Source organism: Phlebotomus papatasi, chromosome 1 (assembly GCF_024763615.1).
Source record: "Phlebotomus papatasi isolate M1 chromosome 1, Ppap_2.1, whole genome shotgun sequence".
Taxonomy (NCBI): Eukaryota; Metazoa; Arthropoda; class Insecta; order Diptera; family Psychodidae; genus Phlebotomus; species Phlebotomus papatasi.
Window position 1 is genome coordinate 30,571,440 of NC_077222.1, and position 18,328 is coordinate 30,589,767.

At 32.2% G+C, this 18,328-nt stretch overlaps 1 protein-coding gene across 7 annotated transcripts in view; it reads right to left on the minus strand.

The window, feature by feature from the left end:
• The window catches only part of LOC129799630 (syntaxin-1A), a 43,134-nt gene extending 26,788 nt beyond the window's left edge, over positions 1-16,346 (minus strand). For 3 of the 7 annotated variants that reach the window (XR_008751529.1, XM_055843701.1, XM_055843699.1), the window contains exon 1: positions 15,885-16,315. Coding sequence is in view for 6 of the 7 variants with exons in the window: in XM_055843701.1 (XP_055699676.1) it covers positions 15,885-15,917 (33 nt within the window). In the remaining variant the exon portion in view is untranslated. Of the gene's footprint in view, positions 1-15,884 lie in introns of all 7 variants that reach the window. The other 4 variants (XM_055843697.1, XM_055843696.1, XM_055843702.1 and 1 more) reach the window with 3 other exon arrangements.
• Between the last annotated feature and the right edge of the window lie 1,982 nt (positions 16,347-18,328).

Below are 18,328 nucleotides of genomic sequence, written 5' to 3' on the forward strand. Positions count from 1 at the left end.
TTAATTAATCGGTATAGGACCGGCAAACCTGCAACCAGAACCGTGATTCAAAATTTTGAAAGTTAGTCCGAACCTGCTCAGCGGACCTTGATTTGCCTCTCTATTAACTTCGAAAATACTTAGAAGTGTCTTCTGATTTTATCTATCGATTTTTTGGCCTTGCAATTTAAGAAACCCTTTCAAACCCATTCATAGATATCATAAATCGTTCAAAATTTGCTAAAAGTCGAATAAAAAACACACAATAGGATTTCGGCTGAAAATTAATTATCCTTTAAGATCATTATCAAATGTAAACTGTTTAGAATAAGTTGAGACTTATCAGAGAATCCCAAATCTTTCAAACGAACCCTGGAATAAATCCATACATCTATACTTTCCCAAACGATTGAGAAATGAGGCTCTCTGAATCGGAGATAGATTTGACATTGAAATTTTTTTAAAGAGTGATTCAAGAGCAATTTCGTATATGAACGAAAAGTCGGCTTAGAAAAAGAAATTACTATAAAATATATTTATTTAAATATTTCAGCTTTGTTTATCTTAGAATTAGTAGTCAAATTTGATAATATACTGATTAAAATATAACAGCCATTATCATCCACAAAATAACCACTTCAATAGTTATGAAATTTATATTAATAAATATTTCTATTGTATTTTATTGATTTTTCAACCTTTAGGGTAAAATTTGATAATAATCATAACAGTATAATAAAATTAATTATACAGAAAATTGTATATTAAATTTTATTGATTAAACTCCATCGCGATTTAATCACTCTATTTTTTTATCACTAAAAATTCCCATTGACATATGCATATCATCCAGACTTAGAGACCAAACGGATACAGATAGCGTCTTGGGACCTTTACAGGATCCCATAAGCTCACTCAGACTATTAACAAAACCCTTATTATTATAAATCCTCACCCCTTTCCTTCAAATAATCGAAAACGTTCATGCGATTTTTATGATTTTTTTGGATACGTTTTAGAGGTTGCCTAGCCTAGGCGGATACTTAATAGATATACGAAAATACCCTTAAATCATTCATAAAAAAAAACAATTTTTCAAATATAAAGAAAAATTGGAACATAGAAAGTTTTTAGAATCATTAACAAGACTGAACCAATTCCCTACTATTTTTGGGTTAAGTTATTAAATCGCGGATTCGAGAATTTATGCAAAATTAAAATGCTATACCACCCCTTTTGTATCATAATCAAATGATTACTATCGTATGTTATACAAAAAATTAGTCAAGTACAATAAAAGCACCAAACTTGTCACACTTTCAAATAATTTATTTGTACTATTTCCGGGTTGACACACATTCTGTATTTTGCCATTTAAATGAACAATGAATACCAAGTATACAGTAGATCGTTATTATATGTGAAGTTTAAACAAATATTGACAAAAAATATTCAAACGAGTTGCACTAAAAAATTACCTTTGAACTAATGAATAAATAATTAAGTTGTCCATAAATTAAAGGAGCTATAAACGAATAGGGGAAATGGAAAAGCATTGTATTTGAGACATATGTTGGATTATATGGTAGATTTTTAGCCTCGTTTGTGGTGAAGGATAATTTATGGCTCATACAACTAGAAGTTATATGAGAACGCCCGAGAAATAAATGTCATTAAATAAGTGGTGTGTTGATCATCGAGTTTGCAAGGATCAGGGCAATAAAGTCTGGAAAGGCCTATAAGGTGAACTAAATATATGGTTAGAAAAACGACACAAACTTATACCCTAGAACCTAGACACTAATCCGAGAGCCTGCTTAGTGGGAAACTGATTGGAATGTAGTCTAATCATTATTTTGAATATAATTACGTTAAGCCGTCTCTCAGCTAAATCCGTAGAGCGGTCTTCAGTTTAGAGGTTTAGCCCAGTTCCCGAAGGTCTGAGAATCCTAAATGGTAACCAACTTTATTGCTTTTTCAGAATCTATTAGGTCATTTGTCCTTAATAATCCAATCCTAAGTTAAATTTTCCAAAATATCTTGACAGATAAGAAATTACATAATTTAAGCCATATGGCTAGTCCTTAGATCTGAAGCCCGTATAGGTGTGTCCAGCGCGAGCGTAATATAGAACGTCAGTTAGGGATGCGTTAGATTGAAGAACAAGTGGGGCGTCAATAATTCAAATAATGACAAGTGTTCGTTACTTGTTATGATAAGGATATTTCACTATTTTTGGGCCTTTAGAATTTCTGTTTTATATTATACAAATTTCATTTTTACTGACCATTTTTACCAAAATACTGCCCATGCTTCAGTAGACTATTTTTAATACAATATATTATTGTTATCACCCAATGTCTCGTAAAAGCATTTCGTTTACTTTTATTCTAAATTCTATTTTTAATTTAACTAAGTATTTCAAATATTTTTGTCTTTCACTCCCGATTTTATTTTTATTCACGTATTTTTTAAAACTTTAATTAAATTATTGTTTAAAAACAAAATTATAATTAAAGTAATTTTAAATAAAAAAAAAACGCTTTTTATTCAAATTTACTGCTATAAAATACAAAAATTTGCGTAGGGGGAGATGGGGCACTTTTGAATTGGGTCACCTTTAAAATAGGCTTTTTTCTCCTATTTTCAAATACAACTGGAAACTGGACCCTACCATGGCATGAGTTAGTTCCACAAACCAATTGTGAAACAAAACTTAATTACAATAAGACATACTTTCATTCAAAACCGAGAGAAAAAAGCCATATTTCAAAGATAACCCAATTCAAAAGTGTTCCATTTCCCCTAACTTCTTCCTAGCTGAGTTTTGTACACTATTCAGACTTGCAGTTTATTCCCATAATTTAATCTCTATAATTTTACAAGTATATTTTTTAAGATTTTTTTTTGCAATGCAACTGATTTTTTATTACTCATAACTTGGAGATACGTTTCTTACAATGAAGGCTGATACACTTTCATATTAGAAATTTCTTGATAGATAGCACGTGGGTGACGTATAGCTTTATCATTCCTTTTTTTTACCATACATAAAGATTAGAACAATTTGTGATATTTCTATATTTAGAAATAGTTAATTTGATGTTCAATTGTTGGAAAAAAATCTTTGAACTTTAAATTGTGTTTCTCTTAAATACTGATCAAAATGCTTTTACGAAAACGCCTAATAAAAGCAGCGATATTTATCTAAATATTCAAACATATTGTTGTCTTTAAAAATTAAATAAGGGTTGTGAAGTAAACATTTTCTATTTTACTCTTTACTTTCGATAACAAATGATACAATAACTGTGCTATCACACTAGGTTTTTTTCTATTTGTAAATTCAATTTAATTTTCAGATGAATAGTTCCTATGCTTATTTTGCATTAAAAATCATTTGAAGTGATAGATTTTCGCTTATTTATTGATATAAAGTTATAGGGGAAATGCTCATAATTTTGTCCAGTTTCTTATTTTGGACACTTTGAGGATAACATTGGACACTAAAAATAAATTGATTAAAATGATGGATTTTTATTCCAATATTTGATGAATAATGAATTCTATCTAAATATTTGTTCTTTTTGGAAGATGTTAACACTAAATACGTTAAAATTTGAATATGATTTGAGTTGAAATTGCTTCGTTGAAAATTCAGTGTGAGCAATTGCTTACGAGAAATATGACAGAACTTCGTGGCTTACTTCAGTCTTATTTAGTTTTGGTGAAGTACTAACAAAGTTTGTTCGCTGTTTTTGAGTGATTATTGAATATTCATTGAATATTGTGTTGATTCACGTTACTGATGATTTGTACATTTGACCTGAAGTAAGATTTGCCTTGTGAATTATATTTTTCGTGTGAAAAATGGGAAATTTTTTAAGACATTCACCAGTGAGGTGATGATTCTTATTTTGGACAGGTGTTTTTCTCACGAAATTTCGTGAAGTTTTAGCTTTTGTGATGACTAGGTTGGACAAATGCCTGGAGAAACAAAGGAGCATCATCTCTATGAAAGAGATGTAGCGAGAAATGCCTTGAAAGGCTCCCGGAAAGGTCAGGGAATGAGCGAATCCGCACGTACTTGGAGCACCGAAGTCAACTCACTTTAATGAATGATATGGAAAGTTTCCGGGCTTCTTGTGACATTCTACGTTTCCCTTACATGAACAGGAAGAGGACTTGGTAAGATTGGTTCATCAAATGAAGAACAATGGGCATCCTATTGAGGCGGATTAGCTGTCCAAATTTACAGCCAAGTTGGACAAATTAATAAACAAGTTGTCCAAAATAAGAGCCAAGGTCACCTCTACTTATCAATTCATTTTTAAACGTATTAAAACTAATTTTAATAAAAATAAGACGATAAATAGCTTGCTAAGTTTCTAAACAACCCTTCTGAAAAGAGAGTAACAAGAAATGTCAATTAGTATAGAAAATATCGCACTTCAAACTTGGAACTTCGATGCTTATAAGCAGACTGTCCAAAATTATAAGCACTTCCCCTACTTGGTTCACAAAAACACGTTTAAATATGGTAAAATAGCAGAAATGTGGTTTCTCAATCAAATTTGAATTCAGCAAATTAAAATGTTAAAATTGTTCATTAATTTCAATTTTATTGCAGTTAAACAAGTAGCCTTTAGAACCAAATTGTTCTTATTAAATTAATATTATTTGTGGCCAAAAAATAAAATAAGTACAGTGATTAGTGATAAACTTGTACGCAAGTGAAACTTCAGTATCGGGAGTAATTTGCTAAGTTCCTCCAAAGCCATTCGAAGGAATTGTTGTCAATCAAGAAATCGCAGTTAGGATGACTTTACACAGATTTTTAACAAGACTGTATGAGACTCTCTTCATGAGACCCCTTGCCTGCAACCCTTAATTCTGGCTTTGGGGATTATTTTGCATAACAGATAAGTGACTTATAAGACATTTTAAGTTACTATCATACATTTTCCGGAGTCATTCATAATCAAAAATCTCGCGGCACTATTTAAAATTGAGCAAATTTCTAGCAAAAAGTGTTCTGGGTGTAAGAATTTTCAAGTAAATTCTAGAAATCTTATAATGCTCAATTGGCTCAATTGAATTTAAAATTAAATTGTAAAAATCCTAGTGTGATAGCACCCTTAAACAGATGGCAACAGGACTGCTTTATGTGATGAACAGACATACGGCTTAAGCCTACAGACGGCTTAACTTAATCAGAGCGATGATTAGACTAGGGGAAAGTGGTCTGCCTTTGAATGCGGCAGCCTTTAAATGTTTCATTGTTTTCTCTTATTTCTCAAAGCAAAAATTCTATTTTGTGAACTTTAGTTAATACAATTAACTTGAGGCTTGGCTATTAGCTTTACAGAAATACTTTAGGAAAGAAAAGATCATTGAATTTTCTTATTGAAGAAAAATCGAAATGCATCTAGATACTTTGTTCGAAATAGCACTACAGGGGCATCATAATCAAAATCATTTCAAAAATGGTTCCATACCTTTACGAACGATTTAATAATTTTAAGTCTAGATCTTCAAATTAGTCTCTTAGCGTAAAACCTTTAAATTCACCTTTAATACTTGACTTGTCGCTGACAAAGATCTTTAAGGACGATTGGGTCACCAGTACAGAACTGAACTACAACAGGTAATTTATAAAAAAATGTTTTCTATAATCATCAAAGGTTATGTTTTGCTCTAAAAACCAGAAATATGACATAAATGTTAAGTGAAACGAATAAACAACAGTCACCTCATTGTGTTTTTCATTGATAAACATGGTCAATCGATGAAAAAATCGATGGTGAAAAGGCACACTTTTAATTTTTCTGATAAATTAACAAATTAAAATTTGTAAATATGAATGGATTTTCGCTTTATTTGGAGTAAAATTAACTAAATAATGAAACTGTAGTACAGAAAATATATGAATATAGTGTTTTAGTACTGTATTTGTCATGAAAACAATGACGTTTCCATTTGAAGTAGCTAAAAATTTCCATTTGGAGCAGGTTTTGAATTAGCTTAATTTACCCTATTTACTTTTGTTTTGATTTTTTTGTAGAATTAACGGCTAGATGTATGTCGACTATTTTGCTTTTCAAACCTAAATCTTTTTTTTTTAATCAACATTTTACATTTTCAATGACACTTTATAAATAAAAAAAATAGCAAATGATTTTTTTCATTGTGGGTCTAACTTGGGACTGTTCCAAAAGTATTTCATGTTCGGTGTTAAATATTTAAAAACTTTCTTTTATTTATATTTTTTAATAATTGGAAGGCTGAACGTGGTATATAGTATGCTGTAAACCTGGTTGAAACCATTAAGAAACTGGTGCCAAACATGAAAATCTACAGTGTCATAATTTTTGATATCGTCAGTTGTACCACAAGTTGTCTTATATGCATTTTCTTGTGCCAGAATTTGATTAAAAAAAACTGACATTGTCCCAAATCGGATTTTCAATAAAAAAAGAATCACCAGGTCCCATAAGGTAAAGCAAGCTTATCAATAGCATTAGAATTACAAATTTAGGTGGGTCGTAAAAAAACCCAAAGACCATTCTTCAAATGTTATTTTGAAGATTGAATTGAATGGAAAATGCGGGAAATGTACATGTACACGCCTTATAGTAATTGCATCACCAGTTTAAATGAAATTTTCAATTATGCACCTCCAATTGAAGGAAAATGAACATGAGTCACTCAATGCTGGTTTAAACTAAACCGTAAAGCTTCTCAATTCAATGAACTTTTTTTTTTGATATTACAAATTTACCACGTCTAAACTCTTTTAATTCCATTTTGTCTTTTTTTTGTTTTTGGTGTGACGTTCTATGGAGAATAATTTGAGTTGTGGGAATAGACAAGTTTCAATGTGAGAAAAAATTGTTCTTTTGAGGAGGGTCAGTGCACTTTTATCGTTCATTCATTGAAAATATTGTGCCTGTGTGAAAATTTCCACGAATTGATCTCAAAAAATTTTCTTCCCACCAACAATCACGCACCATTTCATTGGTTCATATCCTTCTTGATTTTGGCCACTGCCGGAAAAACAGGGATCACCCAATTTGTGGATGAACATGTAAAAGTGAGACGAAGAGAGATATCCTCCAAAATGTGTCATGACTTGCCCTGAATGATGCGCGCTCTCGAGTTTGCGTCGCTCATATCGGCCTTGAAGTGTGAAGAGTATGAGGTTTGCGATATAATTTATCACCAAATGTGAGTCACGGGGTTATTTGGAAGTATTATTCTTTTTTTTTATTCTTCTTTTCTTCTAACATTTATAGCAAGAAAAAAAAACAATTAATCACGGGTGAATTGAACTGAATGAAGGAGAAGATTTATGTATGAGGATTTTGCAAAAATTTTCACTGTAAAATCCTCAATTTCAAAAAAAAAGTACAGTTGGAACAATTAAAAACCCCCAAAAAGTGCCAATAAGACATTTCTTGATGACTTTCTAATAGCTCTCAAAAGACGAACAGCATCTTGTTTGGTGTCTTCCTACACAACTTGCGCATGGAAGAATATGTAATACAATGTATCACTATGTGACCATTGCTCTGACATCCTTAACAATTTCCGAAAAGTTGACCTCAAATACATAACCAGCATTTAAATAGTTTAGACACATCATATCAAAGATAAAATGACTTTAACAATGCAGTCAAGGATAGCATTTTGCATCAAGGTTTTAGAACACAACTTCTGGCTTAAAATGGTTCAATTCTTACTTTAAATCGAAAAAAAAAACTGAAAAGTAATTTAATTTGCATGATAATACCCACGTTAAATTAATAGCAAAACTCTTGAATAAACTTGCATCGTCTTCATGAAAGCCCAGTGAGAAAGAGTTAGAAGCCAATAATCAAGTATCCGACAGAAGATGAAGATAAATGAGCATAAAAAGAGGTGATTTTCCGAGGATATTTGTTGAATGTATGTCCTCGCCCTCCAGTGCAAGTTGCACTTGTCAGTTGGGCAACTTGCTGCTTTTACTCCCTGACCTACAGTGTTTGGTGCAGAGAAGCGCAACAGATTCGAATACAATTTCAACGTATAAAACATAAAAAGATCCATTGACGCTGATAATTCACAATAAACCAATTCGAAAAGTATCACATAAAAGACCTATCCACCAACACATCAAATGCAACTGTTTATATTTCAAATTAAATGGTGACCCTCTCATGGTGAATCACACTCCACAGAACTATTGTTTGAGGCAGAGGCAAAAAAAAACAGAGGGTTTCCACAATATTGTGTTGGAATATCTCAGAGTAAAATCTAGAAATTCACGCGGTATAGTTTGAGGAAATCACTGAAATTGAACATACACCAACAACAAAAAAAATTCAATCGAGTTGGAAAATTCAAAGAGAAACTGCACCATTTTTCACACATAGCCCCCGAAACACCTAACTTATTTAAGTGAACAACCATGTTTTAGGGAGTTGTTTTTCCATCCCACCCACAACATACCAAACCATCAACAAATCCCATGAAAGTGACAAATTTAGGCTTTGGGCTTTTTGACACAATATTGTGGATAAAATATCGGTGAAAAGTTTTAATTTTAGAAACGGTTAAACTTCTTCCTTTGAATAAAAATTTCTCAAATTATGATTTATAAAAAAAAAATGTGGATAAACACCAATTAAATACAAAAACTTAACAGGGTAAGATGAGGTAGTTCCGAAACATGTCTATTTTGGTATTTTGGAAATTTTCTCACTGTTTCAGATGGTCAAAGAGAAAAAGAAAACCACGAAGAAGTACAAGACTTTACATTCGAGAGTACTTATTCGTTCCTTTTAGTCCTTTTTTCATCTAAAACTGTAAGGAAATTTCAGAATTCCAAATTAGACATTCGAAATTACATCATGTTACCCTATAGTGGTAGGTTTCAGGCTTCGCACACACTCTAGCTTCGAAGACTTCATATTTTTCCTCTATTCCTTTACTGAATCCGACCTATCTGTGGCAGATTTTAATAACTACTCTTACGTTACACGTTAACTGAAAAAACAATAAAGTCAGATAGGGTAAATTAAGCTAATTCAAAACACGCTCGAAATGGAAATTTTTCCCTACTCCAAATGGAAACGTCATTGTTTTCACGATAAATACAGTACATTTATATATTTTCTATATCACACTTTTATTATTCAGTTAATTTTACTCCAAAATAAAGCGAAATCCATTCATATTCACAAATTTTACTTTGTTAATTTATCAGAAAAATTAAAAGTGTACCTTTTCACCATCGAATTTTTCATCGATCGACCATGTTTTCCAATGAAAAACACTATGAGGTGACTGTTGTATTTTCGTTTTGTTTAACATTTATGTCATATTTCTGGCTAATTTTAGTTAAATTAAGTGCTAATCTCTATTGTTAACGGTACGTGAAGTTTTCAAATGAAATAATTACCTATTTCGTGAACAGAAAGGGTTTTTCTAAAGTGTCTGCTAATGCTTCAATAGGAAACCCGGGAAATATCATATTTTTGGAGAGATTTTCTTATTGTTTTAGATGAGAAAGGAGAAAAGACCAAGGTAGGAATTCTGTAAGTATTGTGATCACTTCACTTGTATTTTGAACAATTTTGAATTAATTTATTTGTGAGACTTTGCTAAAAACAAATAAAAAATATTGATTTTTAACGCATTTTTAGAGCTATTCCAGCATTCTTTTCCGTTCATTAATACATTATGTTGTTTTTGCTAAAGTAGTGAATCTATCACTTTCGTGGTGAATCGATCACTTCACTTACAGAATCCCTACCCAGGAATAAGAACAAATCCTGCACTCAAGAGCAACTCAACAAAGTTTTGGAAACCTTTCATCGCAGTTTCACTTGCACTGTTTGTCTCCAATTAGAAACTTTCCCTTGTCTCCATTTGGATTAATTTGTTTCCAATAGAAGCATTTTGCACTCGTATATTTTTCTTGTATTTAAGAAGTAATCAAATTATATTTAAAGAATTTTCATTAAACAGTAACAATCTAGAAGAGTCAAGGAGCAAATTTAGATAATTCTCTTCAGTAAAAATATGAACTTAATGTGTTGAATCGTCTGTCAAAGTTAAAGCGTCTGGAAATGGTTTTGAATTAGGATATTTACCCTAGATTAAAGAAATACGGGAAAAGTATGAAGCGTTTGATGCCACAGTGTGTACGTAGTCTAAAAATCTTCCTCTACCTATTCCATTTTCTGCAAGTTGACAACATTAAGCTTGCAATATTTTATTGTTCCATTTCTAATGCTGCAGCATTATATGGATTTTCAAAAGATTTAAGATCATCCTGTGTATATTTAATTTGCTGAAAATCTGCTGAATTTGTAAAATGAGTAGTTGATTTACTTTTCTTAAAAATGTGACAAAAAAAAAACTCCTAGATAATCTCAAAGATGTCTAATCAGCACATTCTTATATAGAAAATTTACCACTCTACAACTTTTCCGAAAACCATTTTCCATCTTGCGAAGGGAAATATGCTTTTCCACCTATTTCCTAAAACTTGATAATGTGGAAGCTCTCAAAATTTCTCGGGTAAATATCTGCAGGCAAAGGGTAATTTGTGGCATTTTGATTCACTCCTATTACAGGCTGTCGGAAATGAAAGAAATATCTAGTACCACCTACACATATTTTGATAGGAAAGTTATACTTTTTCAACTTTGCCTTAGACGACATTTTTTCTGTCTTAACAAGAAATGTGCTTTTCAAGACATTTTCCGCATTTTCCAAAAGCTATTTTTTCAAGAAAAGTCTTATAATTTAACAAAGAGACAGAAAAGGCGAACTGGAGAGGAAATGAACCAAGTATAGAGGTAAATTACGAAAATACTTAAGAAAATCCAACAACATCCAATTGCTTCGTGTACAGATGATTAAAATTATTCTGAATAGACTTTACTAATGCTTATAAACGTTGGAAATATAAATGTGATTAAAATGATATCTCTTTTGAGGAATATATTTTAAATCTAAAAATTTCAATGTAAAATTTAAAATTAGAGACAAGGTAGGAATTCTTAACAAACCAATTTAGAAGTCCGACAAACTGTCTTAAAACTTGATAAAAATCAATTACATAATCCTCTGTGGTCTAGAATTGCAATTTTTACTACACTGAGAAAAATTTAGATTGTATTTTCCACGAATTAATGTCTTTAGATTTTACTGTCTTAAAATATAGTAAAAATTCCATCCTGCATAGACACTTTCCTTTAGGATACTATCTTGGAATTTTAAAATTTAAAATTCAATTTCAAATTCAAATTAAAATTTGCCATTCTATGGGTAGTAAATTCTAATAGCCGGATGGCAAAATCTACTATCCTCCTTTAGATTTAACCTTTAGCTTTCCCTAGGTTCTAATATCCAGATAGTAGATTTTACTAGCCGGACATTAAATATTACTAGAATTTGATTTGAAAAATTTAACGGAGGATAGTAAATTTTGTTGAAATTACTATGCAAACGAGTAAAGTCATCTTGGAATACTTTACGTTACGACGATGCAACGGTTCCCTATATTTTTTGTATAGACTATAAGAATTCGTAACGCTGTCTGAAGATGTTCGGCCGTCATCACAAAGGTCCCGGAAAAATATTTTCAATCATCACAACCGGTTGGAATCTAGAGAATATCAACTAGGAAGGGTCGCTAGCCTTCCAACAATGGTCAAAAAGAAAAAAAATGTTCCAACATTTTTCATTCTAATATCCGGATTGTACAATTTACTACCCGACTGATAAAATCTACTATTCGGATATTAGAATTTAAGATATGCTTGAGGTAAGATCTAAAGGAGGATAGTAGAATTTACCATCTGGCTATTAGAATTTTATTATCCATACGATAGTACAGGGAGTTTCGTTTTGAAAGAAATTATCGGGACTTAAGAAAAGCCTATGAGTTCACTCCTATTGACACAAAAAATTGCATTACCCTATCTTTGAAATTAGTTACGAAAACGCCGTAATGTATGCAACATATTTTCGGCGCTAATTTTTCAGTCTATTTTCAGCGCCAATGGTTCATTAAGAAGTACATTTCATATTTATCACGTGCATAACTTAGGGGCATTTCGAAAATGATTTTTATAAATTTGCTCCTAATAGTAGGCAATTCATATCAAATTCTTTCAGTGAGTTTTCACTTAAGCCGGAACTCTCTTTAAATTCTAAAGAAGAGCACGTATATTCTAAATTTTTTAACTCTCCAATTTAATATCCCGTTTGCTAGGCGACTTTTTTATTATCCGAGTATTAAAATATTATGGTAAATTTTACCATCCTAGTTTTCTCAGTGTAGATTATCAAAGTGTAAACTTCCATTTCCAAATTGGTTTGTCTAAAATTTTGTATTGTCGGTAATTAAAAAGTTTGATGATTAGACGTTCGAGAAGACTTTAGCCTTTTTTAGTTTGAAAGTTATTGAATATTGAAGCTTTTCGTTTGTCACATTTCATTCGGCTTAAAAAAAATGCTAATTTAACGGCGTTATCACACTTGCACATTAAAATTTTAATGTGATTCACATTAATTGTCGCTTGTGAGCGTCCAAATATGTTATTTCTCTTACAATACGGTATTTTTTTCGAAAAAATACAATCGCAACTTTTACAGAGAAAAAGTAAATGTGCTCTCTTAGTACACAAATTTTCCTTTGTTCACAAATTAAGACACGCCCCTTTTAGAAATCAGTAAATGTATGTTGAATTCTCTTATTCTCTAATTTTTAACAAGAAAATACTGTGACACTTCAAGAACAAGCTGAAAGTATACTTAAAACTTAAGTGTCTCACCTCTCTGTTACAAATACACCACTTCCTAAAATATTTTATCTGTGGCCACGCCCCTTTTCAATATTCTATTGATTGTCAAATTGTATATAATTTTACTAAATACTATAGGTATAAAAATATGTTTGGTAGGACTGTGAGAAGTGAGAGTTAAACAAGGAATAAAGAAAAGGAAGGAAAAAGTGTTCCTGCGACCCCAACGAAAGTCACGCCTATATTTGTAAATATATATTTTTTTTAAAGATTTTATGTCGATCTTGAGAGATTTCCAAAAAAAATTTAATCGTAATAAAAACTTTTTTTTAAGATTTCGCAGTGAATTAGAAATAGTTTCAATATTTTATTACTCAAACTGAGTTACTCTTCATAGTTATTCTATTGGGGGCGTGGTCTATTTTTCACAGTTTGAGAACTTCAGGAATCTTCCAAATTTTGAATTTTAAATGGTGGTCATTTATTCAAATACTGTGCTCCCTTGTCATCTGTTTATTATACAATTTTTTTTAAATTTATGACAATTGTCAAGTGATTTTTTTTTAGAAAATCCTTTTTTTTATACTAAACAGCCCCCGAGGATTATGAAACTTTTTTAAAAACTTACATATGAAGTGCAAAAACATATTAAACTATATTAGTCAACAGAAATATTTACAATAAAAAATAATATTCTATCACTGAGAAAAAAAGAGGGTGTGATTAACTTTTTTTCTCATAAATAACACATTTTAGGTGTAAAAAATATATCAACATTTTTTAATGTTAATTTTACACCTTTTTAAGGATAAAATTAACATGAAAAAGGGTAACTTTAACCCCCAATACACCTAAGAAGGGTAATATTTACACCGATTTTGGATCAATACTGCATGGTAAAATTAACATTTCCGGAATGTTATTTTAACTTTTTCAGATTTCTCTCAGTGATTAGAAGGCTCAGTTTAGAATCTGAGAAGCGGACGAAGGTTACATCAGAATTGAATGACGAAACCAATTTTCTATCTATCAATCCGTCATTTCTCACGCATTCCTGAAACCACTTTTGTTATTATAAAATATTGATTGATTTGTGCGTGATTTACGCAAAACATGAAAATTAATTTAATCCTTTTGATATTTCTTGTGTGCAAAATCCAGCCAGGAGGGGAATTCTGTAACGCTCTGGCAATGCCATATGACAAATTGGGTTCGAATCTTAGGAGAACTTTTTCGAAAATGCGATTCTGTAGCCGTGACATTGCCATTTCAGCTCACGTGGCAATGTCAGAAGTCACATATTTGAGATTTCTGGCAATTCAAATGGCAATGAATTTTGTTAAACAAATCAACCAACACGTAGGGTCGGATGAACGTCTGTTCGACAGGGAACCCCTATTGACACTTTTGTCAAAATTTTGAAAATTATTGAATATATCTAGTAAAATATAAGTAATATAACGTTTTTTCTGTAATATACCTTTTACTATAAACAGATATGTTCAAATTTCATATCCCAAATGGTACAGAGTAGGGTGTCAATAGGTGCTGACACGAGTTCTTAAAGTGTCAATAGACGTTCTTTTCACCCTACTGTATTTTCATAAAATCATCAAGTAAAGGGATTTCATTAAAAATTCAATGCGTTGCATTTTCGAACTCATGATATGACGACGTTATCACACTTGCACATTAAAATTTTAATATGATTCACATTAATTGTCGCTTGTGAGCGTCCAAATGTGTTATTTGTGTTTTTGAGTCACTTAATATTTGGGGTTTTTCTATTTATTGATAAAGAAGTGGACTTGGCCTGCGAAAATAAGTTTAAATTTACCTAAAGCATAAATATTTTTCACATTAAAAAATTAAAGAGAAAATCGCATTAATTTTTCGCATTAATGCTATAAATCAATTTATATCAAATTTTGCGGGTCAAGTCTACCTTTTTATCAACAAATAGATCAAATTTTGAATATAAAATGATTCAAACACACAAATTACACATTTGGACTCTCACCAGCGACAATTAATGTGAATCATATTAAAATTTTAATGTGCAAGTGTGATAACACAGTGACAAAAAAGCTCGAATGGCATTGTCAGGTTTCGAGCTCACGCGTGACAATGCCACGAAAGTTAAAGAATTCCCCTACAGGACAGTTAACTGAAAAATTTAGCGTTTTCAGCATATTATTGCTTAGTCGATCAGCAAAAATATGCTAAGCGGTTAGCAGTTCTCGAACAAAAAGTGCTAACCAATTATATGGAATTGATACTGCCGCACGAGTGTCGTTTTAAGGTTAGAAGAATTCAGTATGTTTTCAGCAGAATTGAAATCGGTTAGGTGCTCGTTGAGAATCGTCAAGGTTCGTTGACGAAAACAATGTCAAATTTAAATTGACGTTATGTGTAACGGAAGAATTTTGGGAAGCATACAAAGGAAATCGGTAAAAAGGAAGAGTAAGGGGATATGGAAGATGAAAAGAGGAGGGCAAATTGGGCAGAAAGAGAAGTGTTGGAGGTCAGAAGGGTTTGGGAAATGGTCCAGAACTTTGATTGATGGCCATCTTCGAGATTGCCCATTGAAATCTTCTAAGCATTGTTGGCCACATGGGTGAAATGGATGTGGGGTGGGAGAGTGGGTGGGGTTTGGAAAAAGGGATGTTCAGGGAAGGGGGGCGGAGGAGTAGACTCCGGATTGAGTGAGAGACGCAGAGTCTAGACGAGCGGGACAATTAAATCGTGAATCGCGGTGTGGATTTGCGTGTGGGAGGCCAAAAATGAAGAATGAACGGGTGGGGCTCGAGTGGGGCAAGAGAGTGAGTGTGTAAGTTGAGAAAATCTGCCACTGTGACTCCATTGAGTGACTCAGAGGCCGAGACACTTTTCTCCAGGGAATGCCACCCTAACACCCCGGAAAACACCCCCAAATTGCCAAAATTCTGCAGGCAATTTGAGTGTCAGCGTCTGTTAAGACAAGGGACTGGCGCAAGGGGTTTGTGTGCCAGAGGTGAATCGTGCTACCATTTCCGGCTGGCACTGTCACAGGAGGAAAAGCTTTGCATGGGTTTTTTTCTGAATGGGTTAAGAGTAAATACATACCGCGACAAGTGCTGCTAATCTATCCTTCGTCATGATTCACTGTCTAGTATGCTTTCTGTCGTGATTTCACTTGGATATTCTCCTTTCCACAGAATAAGAAAACTTCACTCAAGCCACAGCACACTCGATTGGGGCTCGTGCTTAAAACGGAGAAGATTGTATGGAAGTGTTTTGGGGCAGGGCGCACTTTACTAGATATCCATTTGATGGTGGAATTTTATGGTTTTGCTGGTCAGTGCCAAATAAATGCACTATCTCACTGGCTTCTCACAACACCCTGCTATTTTGCACAAGTGAGAAAAATTGAATACCACACACAACTACTCCATAAAAATCGATATTTTATTTTCTTCTGCAACAAGCACAGCGCTTGCGCATGACAACCAATTTTCGTTCACCGTACTTTTTCGTCACGCTCAGTTGGTAGCACTGCTCTCTGCGTAAGATGACAACCATAATGTCGGCGATTTCCGCGTCGTAAATTACCATTTTTCTACACGACATAAAAATTACACTATGTAATAAATTATTTTTTTAATTTTTACTTTTCATAGGCTTCTAAACTTTTTTTATTGCTTATAATTGTATCAAAATTCTATAGGCAAGAACTAAAAATTTTAATTAAATAAAATTTCTCTTATATTATTGCTCATATAAAATTGGACGAAAGTACAAAACTCTCTCCGATATCCGGCTGACAGCTGTCAAACTTGACAATTGATTATATTCAAACATTTTTACTTGTCCAGCAAAAAATTAAAATGTTATTTTTACTTTATCAAAGCCTTTGATACTTAATTGTTGTACAAAATGAAACATAAGCGCACCATAAAGAAAATTCTGTTGTTTTTCGACAGAAAAATCGTGTCGCTGTCGATTTTTGCTAATGAACATTTATTTCACTTGATAGAATCTCTATTCTCTATAACGTAACTATCTCTCATAATATTATTCTTGAATGTTCAAAGGTCCAAAGTCTTTTAAAAATAACCAATTCTTCAATTTAAACCTTTGAATAACGAATAATTTCAAATTTCGAAAGATAAGATTTTATAGAAATATTCTAGAAATTTATTTCGAAAAATATTTGAATCTTTGACCTCATAGAAATTAATTAGTACAACTGTAAAATGATTAAAGAAAAGAAAAAAAGAAGCAATTAAATTTAATGCCTCTGGTCTTCCTGGATAAGCTATTGAAGGACTTTGCCGAAATGCGGGCCCTGCACTTTCTTTGAGCCTCCGTTCCGACTTAAATCTCCAGATAGCCTCCGAAAAAGATGAAATCGATGTCATCAATTTAATGTTAAGCAGTCCATCCATAGTCTCTTCAGAACCAGAAGTTCACACAAAACTCGTTCTCTCAAATCCAATCTGCTATCCCGTTGCTTTTGTTAGCGATATCACCCTTGTTTATATTGATGAACCGTTTTTCTTTATCAATCAGTTCCACATTTCTTTACTGCGATACTTTCTTCATTACAGTAGACTCTCTCAAATTCGAGTTTTTGGGACCGAAATGTCACCCGAATTAGAGAGAAATTCGGGCGTCATCTGCATACTCATAATTATTGTAAATTTCATGAAAATCCTTGAATAATGCAAAATTACATCATACACATCATAATTAAGACAAACTATGGCAAAGTTGAGCATTATTTGCTTCATTCGAAAACTTGAAAAATGTTAGCAAACTTTTTTTCAAATTTAACTGCAGCCCGAATTAAAAAGTAGTCCGATCTTAAAAGAGCCGAATTAGCGAGAGTCTACTGTAGCTCAGTTATAGGAGAAAAATCACACTACTGTACTTCTTTCTTTACTTTCAATATTAATTTATTCTTTTGCTAACTTTTTCAATGTCTATAAAATACCTCTGGGTCCTAACTTAGAGAGAGATAGGTTAGCTCCTTTTCTACTAGAATATCGTATACCGCCGATGTTAAAAATAACTAGAGTTTTTTTTTCACTTTTTTCTTGATTTTATTTTTGCACTTGATTTTAAGCCACTCAATAGTGAAGGTATTGAGAGGCGAGGAGACAAAAGACCGCTCTCCTGGCCGAGAAACACAGCCCGCTTCCCTGAGCGACCTCTCTGCTCGATAACGAGAGAGAGAATGTATCTATTTAATTTTAAAGCTGGACTAAAAGCTGGATTAAAACTTGGATGTAGAAAATTTCCAGATAATATTGAAATAGATGAAGCACTATTTTTTTTGACTCAGAATTGAAAATCTTTAATCTTGACACAAGCATTTATAACTTAAAGTTTTTAAACCAATAGCTGCAACCTACAACATTACAAAAAAAAAACTTAAGACTCTGTTAAGGTAAAGTACCCTATGTCGACCACTTAAGGATAGATTTTGTGAAAAACTTATGAAAAAAAAACAGCTATAACTTGTAATTTTTGATAGGGTTTTTACCTAAAACTATAGAATAGATATT